Source organism: Diadema antillarum, unplaced genomic scaffold (assembly GCF_040938485.1).
Source record: "Diadema antillarum isolate AM-2024a unplaced genomic scaffold, OU_Dant_1.0 scf00000022, whole genome shotgun sequence".
NCBI classification, from domain to species: domain Eukaryota; kingdom Metazoa; phylum Echinodermata; class Echinoidea; order Diadematoida; family Diadematidae; genus Diadema; species Diadema antillarum.
In genome coordinates, this window is record NW_027270911.1 from 75,522 (window position 1) to 95,726 (window position 20,205).

At 38.0% G+C, this 20,205-nt stretch overlaps 1 protein-coding gene across 1 annotated transcript in view; it reads right to left on the bottom strand.

Moving 5' to 3' along the window:
• Nucleotides 1-8,973: 8,973 nt before the first annotated feature.
• LOC139731577 (nuclear receptor subfamily 0 group B member 1-like) overlaps nt 8,974-20,205 on the bottom strand; it is a 171,567-nt gene continuing 160,335 nt past the window's right edge. The window contains exon 3 of the mRNA XM_071642470.1: nt 8,974-12,377. Coding sequence (XP_071498571.1) covers nt 12,130-12,377 — 248 coding nt within the window. The 3' untranslated portion in view covers nt 8,974-12,129. The remainder of the gene's footprint in view (nt 12,378-20,205) is intronic.

Here is a 20,205-nt window from a genome sequence, read left to right on the forward strand (position 1 = left end):
ACATTCCAAAGTTACCATGCTTACCTACACACACATTTAAACCACATGAAAAAAAAAAAGATACAGTGACATATTTTGTCGCATTTCCCTCGGGAATATGATATGCGCGATATAGTGACGTAGACAATCATGTAAGTCATTATCCTTCAGGTGAGTATGGTCTGCGTGCATGTGTGTGTTTTTATGTGTTTTGGGCCCAAATCCAAATCAAACTCTACATTTATCATGATGGCGGTCCCCTTTATTATTTTCTTCTTCTTTTATGATTTATGCAAAATTTATCGCTACTTTCCTGAATAATACGGCATGTTATTCAAGAACATAGTTCAATGAAAGGAAATGATATAATGCCTATATTGATTTGTATCCTTTACTCTTCTCGTATAATCTGTATCTCTTTCATACGGTGCCAGGAAAATAAGACATGTAAAGATAAAAACCAAACAAACGAATCATGAATTGGGAAAGCATCCCATACAACCTGGAAATAATCGCTAGCTCTTCACAGCTCTAACTATTTCTGCAATTTGCGCTGGAATTTCAGACGAGTTGCATTAGTCAAGTATAGAATTTCTTGGAAATTGGTAAAAGAGTATACTATTTTCAGCAAACAGTATACTTTCATACCATCATCAAGCGGTCTCTGCAAGAACGTAGTAGAAGTATTCAATTATGGTAGTCTTTCCCAAATTAATATGTGTAAACTTAAGAGAAAAAAAAAACAGGTTGCAAGCAAATATGCACGGGGCTGTAACGATGCAGAGCAGCGAAACACCGATACTTATCAAGTACTAGTACTCATAATTATAAACAAATCATCAAGCTTATTACGTTACATTTCTGTGAGAATAACTTTCAATTCTCTTTCCCGGAATGCATATCTCCAATGTAAACTAGTATATTGTCTGTATACTTTGCTATTTTACTCAAAATCAGATAGGCCTACTCATAAGAATTAATAGTTAATCATCAAGCAGTTATTGCGTTGCATTTCTTTTAGTGCATTTCTATACATCTGAAAACAAAATCAATGTTTCGTCGGTTACACTAGCTTATGCCTCGTAAGCAAATAGTCTGTAACGATGACTCTCTGCATATGGAACCCTTAATTACCTATGTATCGATCTATCCATCATTTGCTTCTGTAAGGAACATCGTAATAACATTTTGCTGTGCTATACATGAATGTTCGTTCAAGAACACACCATGAATGCGTCAACAAACTCATTTCCGGGGTCCCTCGGTTTTTCCCCCTACATGCACTCGTCTGCTCGCCACCCGGCCTATATTTAGTCGTCTTTCGTCTGCGGAGCCTGGAACCGTTCTTTGTTCGAAACGCGGGACCGCGTCGATTTACCGTGAGGCCAAGGCGAGTTCAATGTCGCTCTGCTCTGCCAATTTTTTTTTTTTCGACGCTCCTGACGCGACGCATGCATGATTTGAAACCGCCTCCTCACACTGCGTCATCGCCGCCACAGATGAAGGCCAAATTTCCTCATCATCCTTGGAAGTTAGATTTGGCCTCGCCGCCTTGCTGCTTTTATCTTCACCTGGAGGAGAAATATCATGTCCCGTATCTCACTTTTTTCCCTCCTCCATTCTGTTTTCATGTTTTTTTCTTTCCCCGGGACAAAGCCGGAATCAATACCCTATTGACCTTCCATTGACTGTGGAGGACTTTTTTCTTTTAAAGCCACGACGTATACGACTGATCACAGGAATTAGTCACCGCAAGGTAAAAAAGGTTTTTCCCTGTTTCGTATTGCGCCCCTTTGCATCCCAAATCTCAGACTATCGCATCAACAATCAAAATGGCAACCGAGATATTGTCAACAGCATCATGTCAAACGACCACAAAAGGATAAATCATCTTGAACACTTATAACAACAGCGACACATCATCGTTTGATGATCACCAAACATCCTGTTTGTTTTCTTTAGGGAACAGCGCCCTCTAAAGTTATGAACGTGGATCGTAAAAAGCATCTAAAGAACCACGATATGATTAAACATATAAGAGTAAATTGTTATTCATTACAGTAGGCGTATATTACACTAGTATAGGATTGCCTACGATATAATCCATTATTATTCCAGAATATGTTTTGGTGCTTCTATTAGAACCATACCGAAGGAAGTATCAAATGAGCATGGCCAGCCTAAGTTTATTCTATTGACTGTCCAAAGCTGCAAGTGTGCACCAATATACATATCATGGAGAGTTTTGTTTGTATTCTTTTATTCATGGGGAGTTTAGTTGGCACGTCGAGCATCAGCACACAATGTAGGCCCACGAAGCCTCGGCGGTTGATCGTATAAATATACTTTATTGCGATGTATTATAATCGTGCCGGCACAAACCATGGCCGCCATCAGCTTTTAAAAAGCGAAGGACATGACCTTGGTCCTATACTGAAATACGAGATGTGTGGAAGAGGCTGATTTTTTTTTTTTTTAAAGTTCAGTAAATACTTTAACTGTGGATGCAATTTAGGTGTGAACTAGGACATCAAATTGTCGTTTTTGAACAGTCGGACTTTTTTTTTTATTGTAACCACATGTCCTTGGTTCTAATCACTTTTCTTTCTAATCACTGTTCTTTCTAATCTTACGAAGTTAGATAGCCCAAGAATAACACGGGACGTTCAACCATATCGGGCAAGTGAGATTTTTTTCTCACTATAATTTTTCCTAGGGGAAAACATATCATTTCTTCCTTCTTCTTTTTTTGTCAATGGGAGTGCTTTGAAGGCAACGAGATAAAAGTTAATGACAACGAATTAAGGTATAGGAACGAACAACATGTATTTGCAGGGACTCGGGTATGGTCTCGGACAAATGGGTGCTGTTCGTTATTCCAAAGGTTCGTTAATCCGTAACACACAGATCCCCTATACCTAGAGATTCGTTAATCCGAAAATGAAAAAGGGTTCGTTAATCCGAACATTTTTGGCGTTATTCCGAAGGTTCGTTAATCCGAAGGTTCGTTTATCCGAAAATGAAAAAGGGTTCGCTATTTCGAAGGCTCGTTTATCCGAAAATGAAATAGGGTTCGTTATTCCGAAGGTTCGTAAATCCGGAAATGAAATAGGGTTCGTTATTCCGAAGGTTCGTTGATCCGACGATGAAATAGGGTCCGTAACGAACCTACGGAATAACGAGCTTTGTTTCATTTTCGGATGAACGAACCATCGGAATAACGAATCTTATTTCATTTTCGGATTAATGAATCTTCGGAATAACAAACCTTATCACATTTTCGGATTAACGAACCTTCGGAATAACGAACTGCATGACATTTCTCCCAACACTGCAGAGTCAGTGCAGTTAAAGAAGGAGTCAAAGCTATCTCCATGTTAAAGGGATGGTAAAGTATTGGTCGAGGTGAGGATTCAGATTTTAACTTTTTTTGTGAGATACTTTGAAACCACTTTATGAAATCTTAAAAAGCATATCATCCCAGTCAAATAGAAATTCATAGTTTATTTGAGGAAAAAAAAAACGGTTTTGTAATCACATGGCTGAAATATCCAAAATCAAAGTAAAACGAAACGACCCTTATAAAAGCTGCATGGTGCCATCTGTTATTAGTATGAATTGTTTGGATATCTCGGCCATTTTAAAACCAATTTTCATCAAATAAACCTGTAATTCCTCTTAGAATTAAATGCTCTTTCATATTTCATAACCAATTTTCATCAAATAAACCTTGAATCCCTCTTGGAATGATCTTACATACATGTATTTCATAAGAGGTTTCTTACTATCTCGCAAAGAAAAGTTGGAAACGTGAAATCCCATCTTAACCAAAACTATCTTATCTCTTTAACTGTAATGAATGATATAATAAAATCAAACGAACAGAATAACTGGAATTCCTTTTAAATAAAGAGGACTGTCACTTGTTTGAATAGCGTAATCTCCCAAGGGCAGAGTTGAAAAAAAGAAAACAACAACTAACAAACATCCAACAAAAACACACAAATCAGTCAATAATATCATCATTGACATTCTCATAATTGCACCACAGACTTTTACAAAAGCCTTTATACTGAATAGAAGATTATAGAACAATTATTGGCCTCAAAACATGGTAAAGACAATAATGCTCTCGTCCTTGAAATTTACTGCTACAACTGCAATAATACTTTCATGCGAAAGGTAAATTTATTCTTATTTCATTGTAGGAAAATAAGTATTCGCGACTAGAGGGTGAGTTTTGTAATATGCAACTTTTCGAGTGATGACTTTGTCATCTGAGCATAAAGGATTCATCAATAGATGAATGAAAGTTGCTGAACAGAAATGGCATTTGCCTCACTTTTAAACCACTGCAATCATAAGTATTTGTGTAAGCTGCACACAAGATTTCATGTATGATTTCGTTCGTTTTTTCCTAAATCAAGTTACCATATAACTATAAGAAATTTTGATCCCATAATGAATCAGTGGGCATAGTGTAATTGTTGAACTAGTTAGGTCCATGCAATGTGATTTGATGATAGGGGTGATAAAGTTTCTCACATCGATTGGAAGTTGTGCCTAATGAAGCTATAAAAAGAAGCGATGCTTCGAAAAAAAACATGGTTATCTTAGAGTCCTTCCTGAACCCACGATAATATTCTGAACCTTTCGCTGATCATGTTTATAGCTATATCTCCCAAAACTCATTCAAGTCGACAAAATTAATCTGTAGAAAGGGATACACAGTTCACTTGCAGCGCTGAACTATCAAAAGGATGAACTACTCGTATAGAATCGAAAGTCATTTAGTGGAAACATATCCTAAATTAGAATTGAGTGAATAAATGAAGAATATCCACGTCATATACGAGTAAGGCACAGCATACCGGATAAAGTATACCTGAAGCCGTTTCCGGAGGACTGGAATAAAAATAGCACACACTTCAAACATCTAATTCAAAGCATTTTTTTTATTCGTTTTTTTTTTTCAATACTGAATCAGTTTCCGGACAGCGAAAAGAAGAAGAAGAAGAAAAACAAACAAACAAAAACACACAAAAATACAAAATGAGGGGATCAGCATCGTGTATAATGAAGTGAAATTTAACTCTACCGCGAAGTTCATTCAGATAAACCTAGCAACAACAAAAAAAAAAAAAAAAAAAACGAAAAAAAAAAAACCCAACCCCCCTCCAAAAAAAAAAGGAGAACGAAATAATTGAATTTCAGACAGATTAAAGGGTTATGTAATTTTAACGTTTTACGTGCTTTTATGGAACGGTGATACTGCCTGTTAATGGCATATCAAGTATTACGAGGACGCCACACTGCCTTGACTGCTTCATAAGTTCCTAGATTGACTTGCAAGCATATCGTCGCTATAGGCATTAATATATATTCGAAACGCAATGCAAAGGAAGAAATTCTATCGCACCAAATTGTAATTGGACTACCGCCGCAAGGACGAGATTGTAGATGCTATAATTTCACTGCAATAAACATGAAAGTAATCATCTTTATGTAAGCGCCTAATGAGAAAAAAACAAAACAAAACGTGTTCATCCTGTTTGAATGGTTGCAATCGATATCACCATTTTTTTTTGGAAAGCGTGTGAAACTTTAAATTTATATTCGCTTTATATCAGTCCGAATTTAATGAAAGCTACTGTTTTGTTTGTTTTGTTTTCTATCTATATAATCAAGCCAGCATGAATATGGGGATAATATCAAAATAAGATCATGTTGCGCATTTACTCTTGTCACTTCTCATATTAATATTGCCATTTGTGTGTAACTAATGTGATTTTGACTTGATTTAATGAAACAAATGAGTAAAAAAAAAATCATGTTGCGCATGTGTAAATAAAACTGCCTTCTGGGGCCTAAGAGAAACACAGACGGGGGGGGGGGGGGGGGGGTAAAGAGAGAGGAACAGGGGAAAAATTAATTTCAGTATTCAAATTTTTGCATACAGAGCATATGACTGTATAGAAACTCCAACCAATAATGATACCCATCTATCTTATGTACAGAATAATATGATAAATCTAGAAAAAAAAGATAAATCTATGTAGTCTGTTGGTATTTTCTGGAGTTCTGTCGTATAATTGATAATATCATTTGACGAACACGTGGATTACGAAGTACTTATTAATACACACACTACTCTCTCTCTCTCTCTCTCACACACACACACACACACACACACACACATGCACTCACATCGGTCATCAGAGAAATTCTGCAATTAAAACACAACCAACCAACAAAGAAACTATACGTAAAATGTAGATCTTTTGCATTATAATTACTTTTTTTAATGTTCTCTTGATCAAACACAAAACAGAAACAAGCTAAGTATCAAACATCTCAACATAAACACACATTGTTGTTTAAATCTTTGTAAACAGTGCAACACTACATGAAGCAAAAAAGAAAAAAAAATAGATAACCTATGAAAAAAAAGAAAAACAATCACGGTGCCGCTTCCTTCACAGGGCACAGTGAAATAATTATCAGATTCTGACTTTGCCAGAACATTCATATTTCATTTTATCGATGTGCACAGCACAAGAAAACATGAAACAAACAAAAACGAAATAAGAAAGAGTCATCACTATAACATTGAGTGACTCGCCTGATACGACAATCACATCACATCTTGTACCTCAATTATTTTATAATTGTCACAAGAACTGTCAAGGTTTAACCCAAGAATGACACCCCTATAATGACGGTTCAAATGAAATCGATAAACACATGAATATTCACTTTTTTTTAGGGTGCCATTAGACGCCAGCAAAACGTGAGAGAGAGAGAAGAAATAAAGAGTGGAAAGTTACACACAAGAAATCTGAGGGTGCAAAAGTGTGGGGGAAAAAATTAAAGAGCTGTCTAAAATATGAAATTGGGTTTTATCAGAATTCAACCGCATTTACGGTAGTATTTATTGGAGATTCACAAACCTCGATAAAGATGATCTAACATGCTGCTTTACGGATACATTTTCTTGACTGCAAAACTACAGACTGAGGTCATGGCTTGTCAGTCCATGCCAGGTAAAATACATAGTTCTGTGATCTCAAGTAGTGCTAACAGTGTTTTGCCAATCAGAAAGAACTGTACAGATACAAGATGAAAATCAATTTCCTAATGCCACCTCTATAGTTCTTGAAAATAACCCAAACAAACATGGAGCTCTAATTAGCTTGTAACCTGAAGAATTAGACACGGTCTAATCCTCCTTGATGTGACAGCTACATTACCTCTGTTGTGTTTTAACAAATGACCTCTGAATACATTTTTGTTGGCATTTGTAAGTATGCTACTCTAGTCATGTAGATCTATTAGCCCCTGTGATTCAAACACGATGAAGTTAAGCTAGAATATAAACCATATCCTTAGACATCTGGAGGTCAGGTCCTAATTGTGAACACATGGCATGATCTCATACCTTTAGTATCATTTCTTTGAAAAAGATCAATTGCAATATAAAAAAAACAACAACAGTACATCTATCATTTGAACAGACAGGACATGATTTCTGTCCCAGAGTCCTTCTGCACCCGAAACACCTGTGACTGTGGCCCTTCTCAATAATCACTGAACCGTGGCATAGCCAGTTCCCTTTACATACCATAATTGTGTGGAGTCAGTGTGCTTATGCAAATGTATACAGTAAACACTGAGCATATCTACATTATGCTTTTGTGACTATTTCTGATTAACCAAGCAGCAAGTCCATTTCCAACGACGTTGAAAATTCACAGCTCTCCACACTGACCAGATGTTGACATTGCAACAACAAAAAACACCACCAACAAAAAAAAAAAAAACAACAACAAAAGTCAAGGTGCTATAGGTTTAAGCTCCCTACAAGACTCGAACAAAACTTCCAGCTGAGTAGAATCTTTCCTTTGACATCCATGCATGCAAACAGTTTTTATGAAGTGAGTGAACCTACACTACTTCAACAAAGCCTGTGCCAACCTGCTAGGCTACTAGCTATAAAGTGACTTCATACTATTAATTGTTTTTTTGTGACAAACACCTTTTACTTGTTTCTTTTCCTTCTCTCTTTCACATGACTCCATGCATTCAACAACACTAGACTAGATTTCAGCTTATTTCAGGGCGCACCCAATATTTCAGTACAAAAATAGCTGTAATTAAAAGGAATGCTTTCAAGCTAATTCTCCCTTTTTCTGTCTGCTGTCCTAAAGGCAAAATGAAAAAAGAAAGGAGAAGAAAACATTGCTTCGGTAGCTAAAAAGAAGTGAAGGAAAGATGAAATGATGGGGGTGTAAAACAGAACAGCTTTTGAAAGAATGCTCGAGAAAGTGGCCATTACTACATAACAACAACCAAAAAAAAAAAAGAAGCATGTTAAGTAGTAGGAACACCACCTCTTCAAACTGATAATATTCTCTACAAGCACAATACACAGATTGTTTCTATTCATGAAACACACAACGCACACAATTGTACCGCTGTCCCTACAATTGCCTGAACTGAACTGACTCCGACAGATGCCTGCCTTTAAACTCCAAGACAACAGGTGTGTATACCTCAACACTGACAGTGAGATATACATACTTATGAGTATATATCTCTCATTGAGCATCGGAGTGAATGAAACATATCAATATGTTCTTCTCTACTTCTGACATTCCAGCAAACCTAAGTGACCAGAATTGTTAGGCAAAGCCAAACTATAAAAAAAGAAGAAAGGACATACTGTCTTAATTAATACAGAAAAAATGTTATCCTGATTTTGACACCAGATAAATAAATAAAGAGAAAAAATGCCTTCGTATTATTCATATTTATATGTGTTATTTCATTTATGAAATTACAGCAGTTGTAGATATTGGGTTAGGGAGGGGTCAAGACAAAATGCTTTAATAGCAAGGCCCCAGTAAAAGTTGATTTTTTTTTTTCTCCTCTCGGTAGAAAAGAACAAGACATACAGGACACATTATATACTTGGATTGGATATGAAACTCAATTTTACATTTCCAATACAGTTAACACAAAAATAAATTAGTATGTGCAGCACATTCATGAAACAAAGAAACAATTACATGACAATTTTTTTTTTGTATGCCCTGTTTCATATTTTGTTTTTATATTACAGTCAATGTATCTTCATATGTACATACAGCAATCAAAATTATGTTCAGTTCAAGACAGCAAAATGCAAAAACATAACAAAAAAGTCCACAAGCCAGGAACTGTTAAAAAGAACAAACACAATAAAGAGTGGCCTTCGTGGACGATCTCCCAGTGTGCATAACATTGCTAATTATAGTTCATAAAATTGTAACACGTGATTGGTCAGACTTACACACATAGAACTGTACAATGCCCCATTTGAAATCCCCAGAGTTGCTTGTACCACAAGAAACCAACATAAATGATTATTGTTACTCAAGAAGGAAAAAGGACATCCACATTTGTAAGGAGGCAAACCATTCATGTGCCCAGAAACTTGCAATTCCAGTAGATCAAGGCTGCCCAATGATGAATCACATGGGTGAAAAAGTAAATAATCACTCCGCCATATTGTGTATGGGGATGCAGCTTTCAAGGCATCAAGTATGCACAAAGCTGGAACTGCATTGGAGCATATCCACTAACAGTTATTGGTCTTTGAAATATTTGCCCACTTCACAAGGAGTCAAATTTGTATATTGTCTCTTTGTTCATTTCATTTCTGAGAAATACGACATGAAATTAGTAAGGCTACCTATGGAATACAAAGAGGTCCCGATGCCCCCCTCCTCCAAAATAAAATAAAAGAAACATGCAGCAGAGCAGTAGACAATTATTCTTTCCGTTGCTTCAGTATCAAAGGCGAATTATGCAAGTTTTCCAATTTGAAGGGGAAACAGTTCATAATCATGACATTCATTTTCAAACCATTCATCAAGTTCCCAAAGTTGTTTTGGATCTCCCCCTCCCACTTTGATGGCGAGCACAGAGTTTGTATCGACAATCGGTGAGAAATGAGTCGTATTTCGATTCTGGGTCTGACTGCTCTGCATGCACTTTAAAGTTCAATATTCATCAGAAAGAAAGAAAGAAAGAAAGAAAGAAAGAAGGAAGGGGTCACAATTCTGGTTTGCCTCCATTCAGTGTGAATCACAATTTAGCGAGAGATTGAGAAGTATCAAAATTCACTTATAGATTGCTCAGTATTAACAAATGAGGTAATGACACAAAAAGAGACGTAAGATAATCACATTTAGAAATCCCATTGGGACAGAGACCAAAAATTGGGCACTTTTTATTTCCTTCATGCCAAGTTTTGAACAATTTTTCCTCATCTTTTTCTTCTCTATCAAGCACCCAAGGCTCATGTGAGATGAAGTATCTTTGATTTCATTTTATAGACATCAACAAGTCCAGTGTAGACACAACCAGTTGTTTTCAAACATGCTAAAACATTCTGAAAATAAAAGTCCAGCTAGGCTGGCACAGAAAAAAAAAAGTGATAGAAATGAAACTAAATCCAAAATAACAAATATATTATCTACTCTCTCCTGGGTCAGTCCTGCTACAGCCTTTTTCTTTACTGGTGTCTACATTAATGACAACATACATGTACTACAAAACATAAACACACACATACAGAGAGATTTAAAAAAAAGAAGAAATTTTGAAACTTATGAATGATGCTTCAAAACAATGCTGTCATAGCTTAGATACTGAACATGTAAACTGTTTATCCTCGATGAGAGTCTGGTATAGCATGTGTGTGTGCATTTAAGTGCTTAATCCTGAATCAAGTAACATACAAACATCTATGCAACTCTATTTCCAATACTTAGCTATACATTTCTTTGAAGAAAAAAAAATCAGCTCATATTATTTAGACACTGTTAGAATCTTTAATATTTTCACCCCTTCCACAATCTTCTTTGGATTGTAGTAGTGAGGTCTCAGAGATCACATCTTTCTTTTTTTGACAATATTTTGCACTGTTATTTTACATCTACTTCCAATGGCATTCTTTGGTGCTTTGCTTGCTGGTGGGAAATTTGATTGTCATGGAAGTTTACAAATAGTACACATCTGGGATAATAGCAGTTTTTTTTTTCCTCTTCTTCAAAGCAACAGTATTAGTATTATCTATTTCTTTGCAAAGTTCTGTACACTGATGCGTCATCATCATCATCACCATCATCTACCTACATTTCCCAACGTGTGCTCTCTCTCTCTCTAGACTACTCTCACTCCCACTCACTCTTCATAACTGTCTTTTTTTCCCCCGCATTCTTTCTGATCGAGAGCACTATTTACTTCGTCAGTATTCCTGCATGCTTCTGTCGCCTCTTGTCATCGAGAACATTCAGAAAGCAGAGTGCTTTGTACATTTTATGTAGACCAATATGTTTCAAATTACAACTTCAGTATATCTATCCATCGATCTCCTCATTACTTTCTTCATTTCTCGACTTCCACTCTTTTGAAGAGCAGCAAGTCAAGAACCGTTTATGTACCTTGGTGCACGTGGTGCAATCAATACAAATGCTTCCAGTGTCGGACCTTGTCCCTAAAACTGATTTCAACAGACATTTTCAATATCCTGCCGACAGTTCCGAAGCATTAACTTTTCTGCATCCCGACATAGATATACTGTTGAAAACAGACAAACACACATGAGTTTTTAATGTTTTAAACATTCAGTTGTTGCTATCCCAATGCACAGATATATCTCTTCAAGACTCTATTCCTTCTATCTCAATCTCTTTCTCATTACGTGCGGCATATACATACATCTCAGATTATATATCTCCATTTGACCATGATCTGCTCCGTTTGTCAGACAAGTATGAGACAACAACCCATGTTGGACTGTCTTCTACTTATCCTTCTTTCACAGAAAAACCTCTTCTTTAAAACCCTTGTCATCTGCAACTTTTCTCCCACTTTCTATCTGTATCTATTTTGGGGAGAGTCCCATACCCCATCTGTCAATCCATTAATATATCTATCTAGATCCAATTCAATCTATTCATTCATTACGCCAAACACTTTCTTATTGTTGCTTTTGTCAGGTTGTTGTTGTTTTTTTCCTATTATCTTTTGATTAAGTGTTTGTTCTAGGCATTGTCACTGGGCAACGATCCGCACATTTTGGGCGTGGTCAGGTGGGCGTGGTCACTGGGTGTTAACCAGCATCTGTTGCAGGATCTCTTCCATCTCGACGACGTCCCCGATCAGCTCCCGGAAGAAGAGCTGGGTGACCACGCGGGGGCGCACGTTGCGCAGCGGGGGAAGACCGAGGAGGAGGTGGGCGAAGCGGAGCGGGTCGCGGGGGTGCAGCGCAGTGACGTACTCGGACAGCTTGAGCTGGGTGTGGCCCTGAAGCGTCTCCACCAATCCAGCACTGCACAGCCCTCGCACATCTGATCAAAGAACAAGATGGATTGAAGAGGAGAACGAAAGAGAACACATTTAGTATAAACGTCACTATTGTATACAGAAATAACATTTTTATAACTGGACATGATGAAAAAACATCTAAAGTAGGCAATGCACATTCCACATCAACACGGTCATGAAAACTTTGATAATCTCCCCCCTCCTCTCTCTCTCTTTCCTCAAATTTTTCTGGGCAAATAATTCTTCTAAAAATCACTGTCCTAATGACGAATGAGCAAATCCTGACCGAGAATGATTCCTGCAGACCATGCAATTAGGTTACGTTTGAGAGACATCTTTTCGTCTCTTGAGCGCCCCCTCAAAATTTAATTTTACTAATTGCACATCATCTTTATGTGATGGATTACTTATGAGCTCTCTCCTCTGTTTTGTTTTTGATAGTTCCCTTGATAATCTTTGTATGTGTGTGTGTGTGTGTGTGTGTGTGTGTGTATGTGTGTATGTGTGTGTGATTGTGTAGTAATGTGTAGATTGTGCAGTAGTAGGTATTTGGACACTCCCCCCTCCCCCCCCCCCACCCCGACCCCTACCAACTTCTCAGTATCCTTTACATATTTATGGTTTGCATGAATCCAAGGATAGGTGTGGTTAGCTATGATGCCTTGTCATCGAATCATTGCAACATTCACAATTCACGATGCCTCTTCCATTACTTACAAATGTCAAACTGTTTTTTGTTTTTTTTTTAAGTGCGGGGGGGGGGGGGGGGGGGTGGGGGGGATTGGGGAAGGTCACAGGGACAACTTAGCATCACTTGGTTTATCTCTAATTAGAAAGAAGTCAGTCTCCTAATGGAAAGGGAAGGTTGCTTCCTTGCCTAGTCGCTGCAGTCATTCATACATGGTAAAGTTTAAACAAGCTGATATTTGTCGGCTGGTCTTAACAGGCCAAGCTTGATAGCTGTCACCCCTTTATCTCTCATTATCACAATGGAAAAAAACAAAACAAACAAAAAACAAAAAAACGAACACACAACATAAAACCTCTGCCCGCAAATGAGACAACTGGCAGCCAAATTTGTCCTTGGTATCTCTCAGTGATAATCATCTCGCATTGTTTGAACTCCGTATTCGATAACTATTTTTTTCCCCTTTGCTTCCCTCGCCTTGGAAAGTCCTTCACGTTAGTTGTGACAGCAAATTATCCAGTTTTAATTAACGGGCCCTGCTTAGACTCCTCGGCCAGTCCTTTGTTTGATGAAGGCCACATGATTACGCAGCCAATCAATAGCCAGTGAAGGACACGCCACTCTGCAAACTCCTCATCCCGGAGATGAGGAGATCACGCCAAGCTTAAGATCCGAGAATGGCAAACAACATTCTTTAATGTCTACAGCTCTCTTTCTCAAGGTGAAAAAAACTCCAGTCACACACCTATACGGGAGCATCATGATATGTGATGGACATATAGTGTGTTAGCTTTGCCATACTCTGGTCTGTACGTACATAATTATGTGTGCGTGTGTTTGCATAGCTAGGTAGGGAAGAGTTTGTGCTTGAGGGTGGAGTAGGTAAGCTTTATTCTGAGAAAACTTGACCAACGTCTTGATCGGCGATTCCAACGAATCCTGAACCATGACAATGAGCAAAACGCTCAAAAGAACTGACAAAGGCATGTTGAAGACCATTTAGGCCACAAAATATCAATTTACACAATGAGCAAGTAAATAAAGTGCAAGCAATTTTCGGGTTATTTTCTTTTTCACTTTGATGAAGAAAAAATGCCTAATGTGAGGCTTGGAACTTCAAGCCATTTGAGTTTACATCTGGTTTACAATCATGAAGCTGGCATAAGACATTGCACATGATTGTGTTGACGCTAAGACTTGTACAAGGTTCGATTTTACATCACATTACATTGCAGCTGCCATGGTGTAATCAAGGGGAAGAGCAGGCCGAGAGAACTGTTTATTGTTTGGACTGTCTGCTAGCTTGGTATCTACAGCGGTGTCAAACAGAAGCGTGCTAGCTTTAAATGCATATGGGACTTCCTGCCAAGAGTTGCAGAGACACAAAAAAACGAGTTACCGGTTCTATCCACACTATAACAAGAGTTTATTCATTAGCAGCAGAACTGGGGTGGGGTGGCCTCTATCTCATGTTATGTCATTTAATGAGATAAATGTCTCTTTCTCTCTCTCTCTCTCTTTCTCTCTCGCTGGCTGCGAATGGAAACATGCGAAATACATTTCCAGCCAGGCGAGGTCGCTGTTTATGTATCGTCCTTGCCGATGAATGGGAGAGGAAATAGCTTATGGAAATTAAACACGATGAATAGTTAAAAAACTTAGCTCGGGATGGCTCCAGCATGGGTTTGAACGGGTCAAGGGGGGAGGGAAAAAGAAAGAAAGAAAGGAGTGCAACGTTTGGCATAACATTCCAATAATGGAGTCCTGTTTAGTGTGAAAAAGAATCTGTTTCACAGTCATGCCATGGCCGTCATTTTGTTTTGTTTTGTTTTTTTCTTCCAAGTTTCAGGACACGGATGAATCAGCTTGGCTATGACTGTCAAAAAGAATCCTTCTGTTCACAGTCGACTTACTACCACTCGGAAATTAACCCCACTTGGGACCAAAGCCTTAAACTACCCCTGAAATTCTACACCAGACAGGTTGCAAATGGCAATGACGGAGTTTAAAAATGCATAATTATTATCGCATGATTAACAAGCGACCTTGTTTCTGCTGCACACATTATGCAAGGTTATCACAGCAGACCAATCAGTACTAGAAATATCCTGCTCTCTCCCTACATCAAGAGTGTTCATGGCAGTCGACTAAAGACAGTAATTCTTTTATGTGCTAATCATTCGCTGATGGTGGATAAAATAAATGAAATAGATTTGGCAACAGGCTTTGTTAGCAAGCAACAAGAACATTTGCAAGCAAATGCTTCAAACTCTAGAACCTCCAGATTCAAACGTAACTTTCACTTTGAATAGCTGATCTATCATTTTCCAACTCTTAGAAATCCTGGTTTCTCCAAGTCTCAGTTTTTCACCCACTTCAAGCCTTTCAAGGTGTAAAGAGTGGTTTTGTCATGCCATTGTTTGTGAGTTTGCTAAATAGCTTATCATTTTTTTTTAAATGTTCATTTAATCTGTTACCTACAGGAACCTGGTGACCTGTGTATTAAGTCTATGGGGATTCCAAAATTTAGTAGGAAACAGGTTAATACATCAGTGTGGATGCTGATGTATTCCACATTGCCTGATAAGCAGCAGAAAAATGGTATTGTGAGAGAAAAATGGCAGAACTTTCTCTCTCTCCCTCTAAAAAAAAAGAAAACAAAAAACAAAAAACAAAAATTGATTCACCAACAAAAAATGTCTTCTTTTGCAGAAAACGGAGTTGACCTTTCGTAGGCAGACAGACCACTGGTCCTGGAATGAGTACATAAAGGAGTGAATCTAATACGGTTAGTATTACATATTTTTTAAAATGTTGGAATTGGGCTACACTTCAATGGAGTACCAAAATTGTTAGGCTTCTCTGAATGACATGCGCCCTCTACAGCTGAGACATTCCAACCTACAAACTATGAATGGTCTTACAGGTGGTTGTTTCTTACACATGGAAACCCCAAAGTGGAACTGCAAACCCACTTAACACAAAACTAGGTTCAGCTAATGAAATGCTCATCAAGAGTCCCTCAAATTTGTTTTCTGCAGGTGCATTCATGTTAGAATTACTTCGGTAATTTGTTGTTGCCATTCTCACCGGCAAAATACCATGGTAATGAATACCAAGGTATTTCAGTTATTACCGTTCTCAATCAAGGAATACCATAGTATTTCTGGCCCCAAAAGTGAACCTCTTCAAGGTAAGCACTGCTCATTATACACATAAAATATCTCCTACGGGAAGAAGACAGAAAGTATGCGAGGTCACATGAGGAATGCACTGCTGTATTATGGGTAGTATTTCCTGACATGATCGCTAATCAAATCTCGCATGCACATTTTGCATGAAGTTTGATAGACCACCCTGTAGAAACAACATCATTTTTGTGACCTATGCCTATTTGCTATACAGGGGTTTTTAATTGTAAGTGTGAATGAGCCTATAGTTATAAACCAGTTCCCAACCAAATTCTAAAATTTCTATCATCTTTATTCAAGACCCACTAAGTTCCTGTCGTCACCAAGATTTTTTGGTGACTTTCATATTCTTTTCTTGTTGTTTTGCGTTGATGTGGATGATGCTTTTAGATACATATAAACGATATTGTTATATAGGCCCTACACTCTTCAATATCTTCTCATACAATGTAATCTGCCAAACAAAGAGTGGATCATTCACATGATTTCAGTTGTGATTGCTTTTAATCTGAATCCTGAAATGACTTCAATACTGGAGGCTGAGGGCCCACTCAATTGCTTTAATACAATTAAAGGGGAAGGCTAGTAACTGATCAGTGGGAATCAGTGGAAATGCTGGGAGATGATTGTTCCAATTCTTATGGGATTCATTCAAGAGTTCATTGTATATCTATTGTTGTGTGAAAATGATTTGCTTCAGAATGGTCTCATATTCAAGTAATGTGCAGTTTAATGCTTCCAGGTTAGCGTCCCTGGTCAGTGACGGAGCATTAATCTGCACATTACTTGAATATGAGACCGTTCTGAAGCAAATCATTTTCACACAACAATAGATACACAATGAACTCTTGAATGAATCCCATAAGGATTGGAACAATCATCTCCCAGCATTTCCACTAATTCCCACTGATCAGTTACTAGCTTTCCCCTTTAACCCGTTGAGGACGGTTTGATTTTGCTACAACACGCATTTCCCATAGACACCTGCCCGAGTATACTCGGGACTCGTCCTCAACGGGTTAAGCTAACAGTACAGAGCATGACTGATACCATGCTTGATTTGGACTAAGCATACATCGACACCCCATATTTCATCATAACAAAGATTCATGTGGAAGAGTAAACAACATAAGTTTCCATGTTTCCCATGTGTGCTCTTTGTCTTTCTCTTTGCCCTATTCCATCTTCTTTATCATCGCTCAAGACTTCGCTTCTTTGTTTTCGGAAATTCCCAAAATACATGGAGGACAACTGCAGCAAAGGTCACAGCGAGTAACTGCTACGTAATGATCAACAAAGACATTAAAGAGCATCTTGGAACGCAATGAATGCATAGCAGAATTCCCCTGGGGCTTCAAAGGCGCATAATCAATACAGGACTTATTTGCCGAAGCAGTATAGATGCCCCGTCGTTCCATTGTTGCTCGGTGGGAAAGCAAGGTCAGAGAAAGAAAAAGATCTGATATCGTTATCGATGGATCTTTTGTTGGCATTTCTTTCCTGTCATTAACAAGCATGTTTTTTTTTTAGGTCCTTTTTCTTTTCCAGAATGGTGTAAGGTCCTATCAAGGGAATTTTTCATCAAGTAACATGCGCATTCAGGGTTGGCGGGCACAGAAGTGGCCAATAAAAGAGTTGATTTAGTCTGCACACTGGCATATTGTGTGCGACAAAGCAAATGACAAAGCCCAAACGATGGTTGAGAAGTCAACAGTAGGAAATGACCAAGATGAGAGAAAAACGACTGAGTGATTAACCGGGAAGTGGTCACAATGGGCAGAGACCAGCAGAACAAAGTCGACATGTCATAAACAAAGAGAGGAGGTCAAAATATTTCTGGACTCAGAAAATTAAATTAGAACTTCTGCGAGCTCATGACATTGAAAGTCTGCATTTATCAACTCACTTTTTGAAGGTTTCCAAACAATTTTCAGGGAGTTTTGGGCAGTTGATAAATGCAAAGCTGTTAAGGTTATGGGGTTTCTTAGAAATTATGTGTTTCTGAAATGCTGAAAAAAGTGCCATCACAAACATGTTTGAGCCAGAAACGCGTTTCTGTAGAGTTCATAAATGATTTTTAAAATGCGTTCATAGCTCCGATCTGCACACGCCAACCACTGCCAACTATTCCTCAGGTCAAATTGTGCAGTGGAGCTGCACAGTGACATGGCGTCAAATTGACTCACAGAAGAGTTGACAATGTAACAACTTGAGAAATGCGACCTGAAAGGCATTTGCATGAGCGTTTTGATTGTGGGAATTGGAACTAAACATGGGAAAGTTGATAAACACAGGCAAAGATGCATCTGGCACCAATGCACAAATGCCCAAGTGTATTCACGAGCCTTGCTTCAGTCTTATCCAATAGTATGGATTGACTGTACAGCTTGATTGATATCATCTAAAACATCATTCTTTACGATGATAAAACATGATTAATGTCATGTGGACATACTGAGATGAAAATTCTTCGATTGTAACACACTCAGCAGATTGCCAAACAGTGGGCATTCAAACTGGAATGTGCTTTTCCAATCATGTTAACATGATCTGAGGTAGATATCTACACAAATATAGCTACTTTAACAAGAATAGATTTGAGTGGACAGAAAGAGTGATCATTGCCTATAATATTGCCTTGATGAGGATTATATTTATCAATGCATGCCAAAACAAGGTTGACCTTCTAGACAAGTAGTCACAATGGCAGTTTGATGGTATTACATTTAAGCTAAACAGAACAAAGTGAATAGAAGTAATAAAAAAGAGCAGATCAAAAGTGTATATATGAAAACTTTGCTTCAGAGCAAAGTAAAAGCACCATAGTTACATGGCAGCACAAAACTATTGAAAGATGCAATAGCTGCTGTTTTGTTTTGTTTGTTGTATCCTGTTGGTTTGATTTGAGATTACACACAAGTAAACTCAAAGCAAGAACATCTCTGAACTTGCTCTTTTATCTGGTGGTCAGAAACAATCACTCCCTATGTTTAATCCTAACTATACTTCAATTTCGATGTTTTACAAACTGCAAACAGCTCTTATCTTCAGAAGGCTCATTAACGAGGTTTTTCTTTTTTTTTTCCCAGATGCCAATTGACAAAATAAAATATTTTGGTGAATACTATCGAGGTTGAGCCAATCACTAGCAAGACTCTTAACCTTCCTGAGATTGGAATCTCCATTTCTAAAAAAGGAAACAACAAAAATACCACAAGGACGCATGGGCATGAAACCATAAAGGAGTCCTTGCAGGTGGACAATGGTCCTCAACAAAACAAGTAGGAGCATATTATTACATAACTTGTTCTAACTGCTTCAGACATTGGCGAGGGCACCATTAAAAATAGTGGCCTTATTAATCATGCAGCCATGGTCCATCGCCATGGAAAGATTTCAGGTAAAAGGCCCTTAGACTATAGAGAGAGTCTTCTTGTGATGATTATAGCAACTCCACAATCTATGGTGAAAAACATGTTGCCAATTTCTCCATACATGGTCACAAAGCAACGCATGCCAGAGCAGCTTTGTTTCTTCATCCAGAGGTGATTGAAAGCCACCATAGGAGGAAAGAAAGGAGGAGTGGTTAAAAGTTGCACTCTCACAGACCTCAACCAATGAATGTACAGAATAATGAATCGTCAAGTAAACATGCCACAATATTCCAGTCACTGCCACGTGGTGCTACATGAATTCATACACGATAACCATGTTGTATTTCTATCTTCTCTGGGTGTCTGGAAGAAGAATTCATCGAAGAAAATGAGCAACTCCTCCGGGCGACGCTTGATCTGCCTGCCATCAAAGTGGTCAGTCAGACTCACGCTTCAGTGACCAATTCTAGCAATATTAACAATTACAAAGAGGCAATATTTGGCATCAACTGAAATCACTTGCAAAGGAAGAGCTTACAACATCTTGACATAAATGAACAGAAGTAGAAATATCTTTCGCTTTTTTTTCTTCAATATC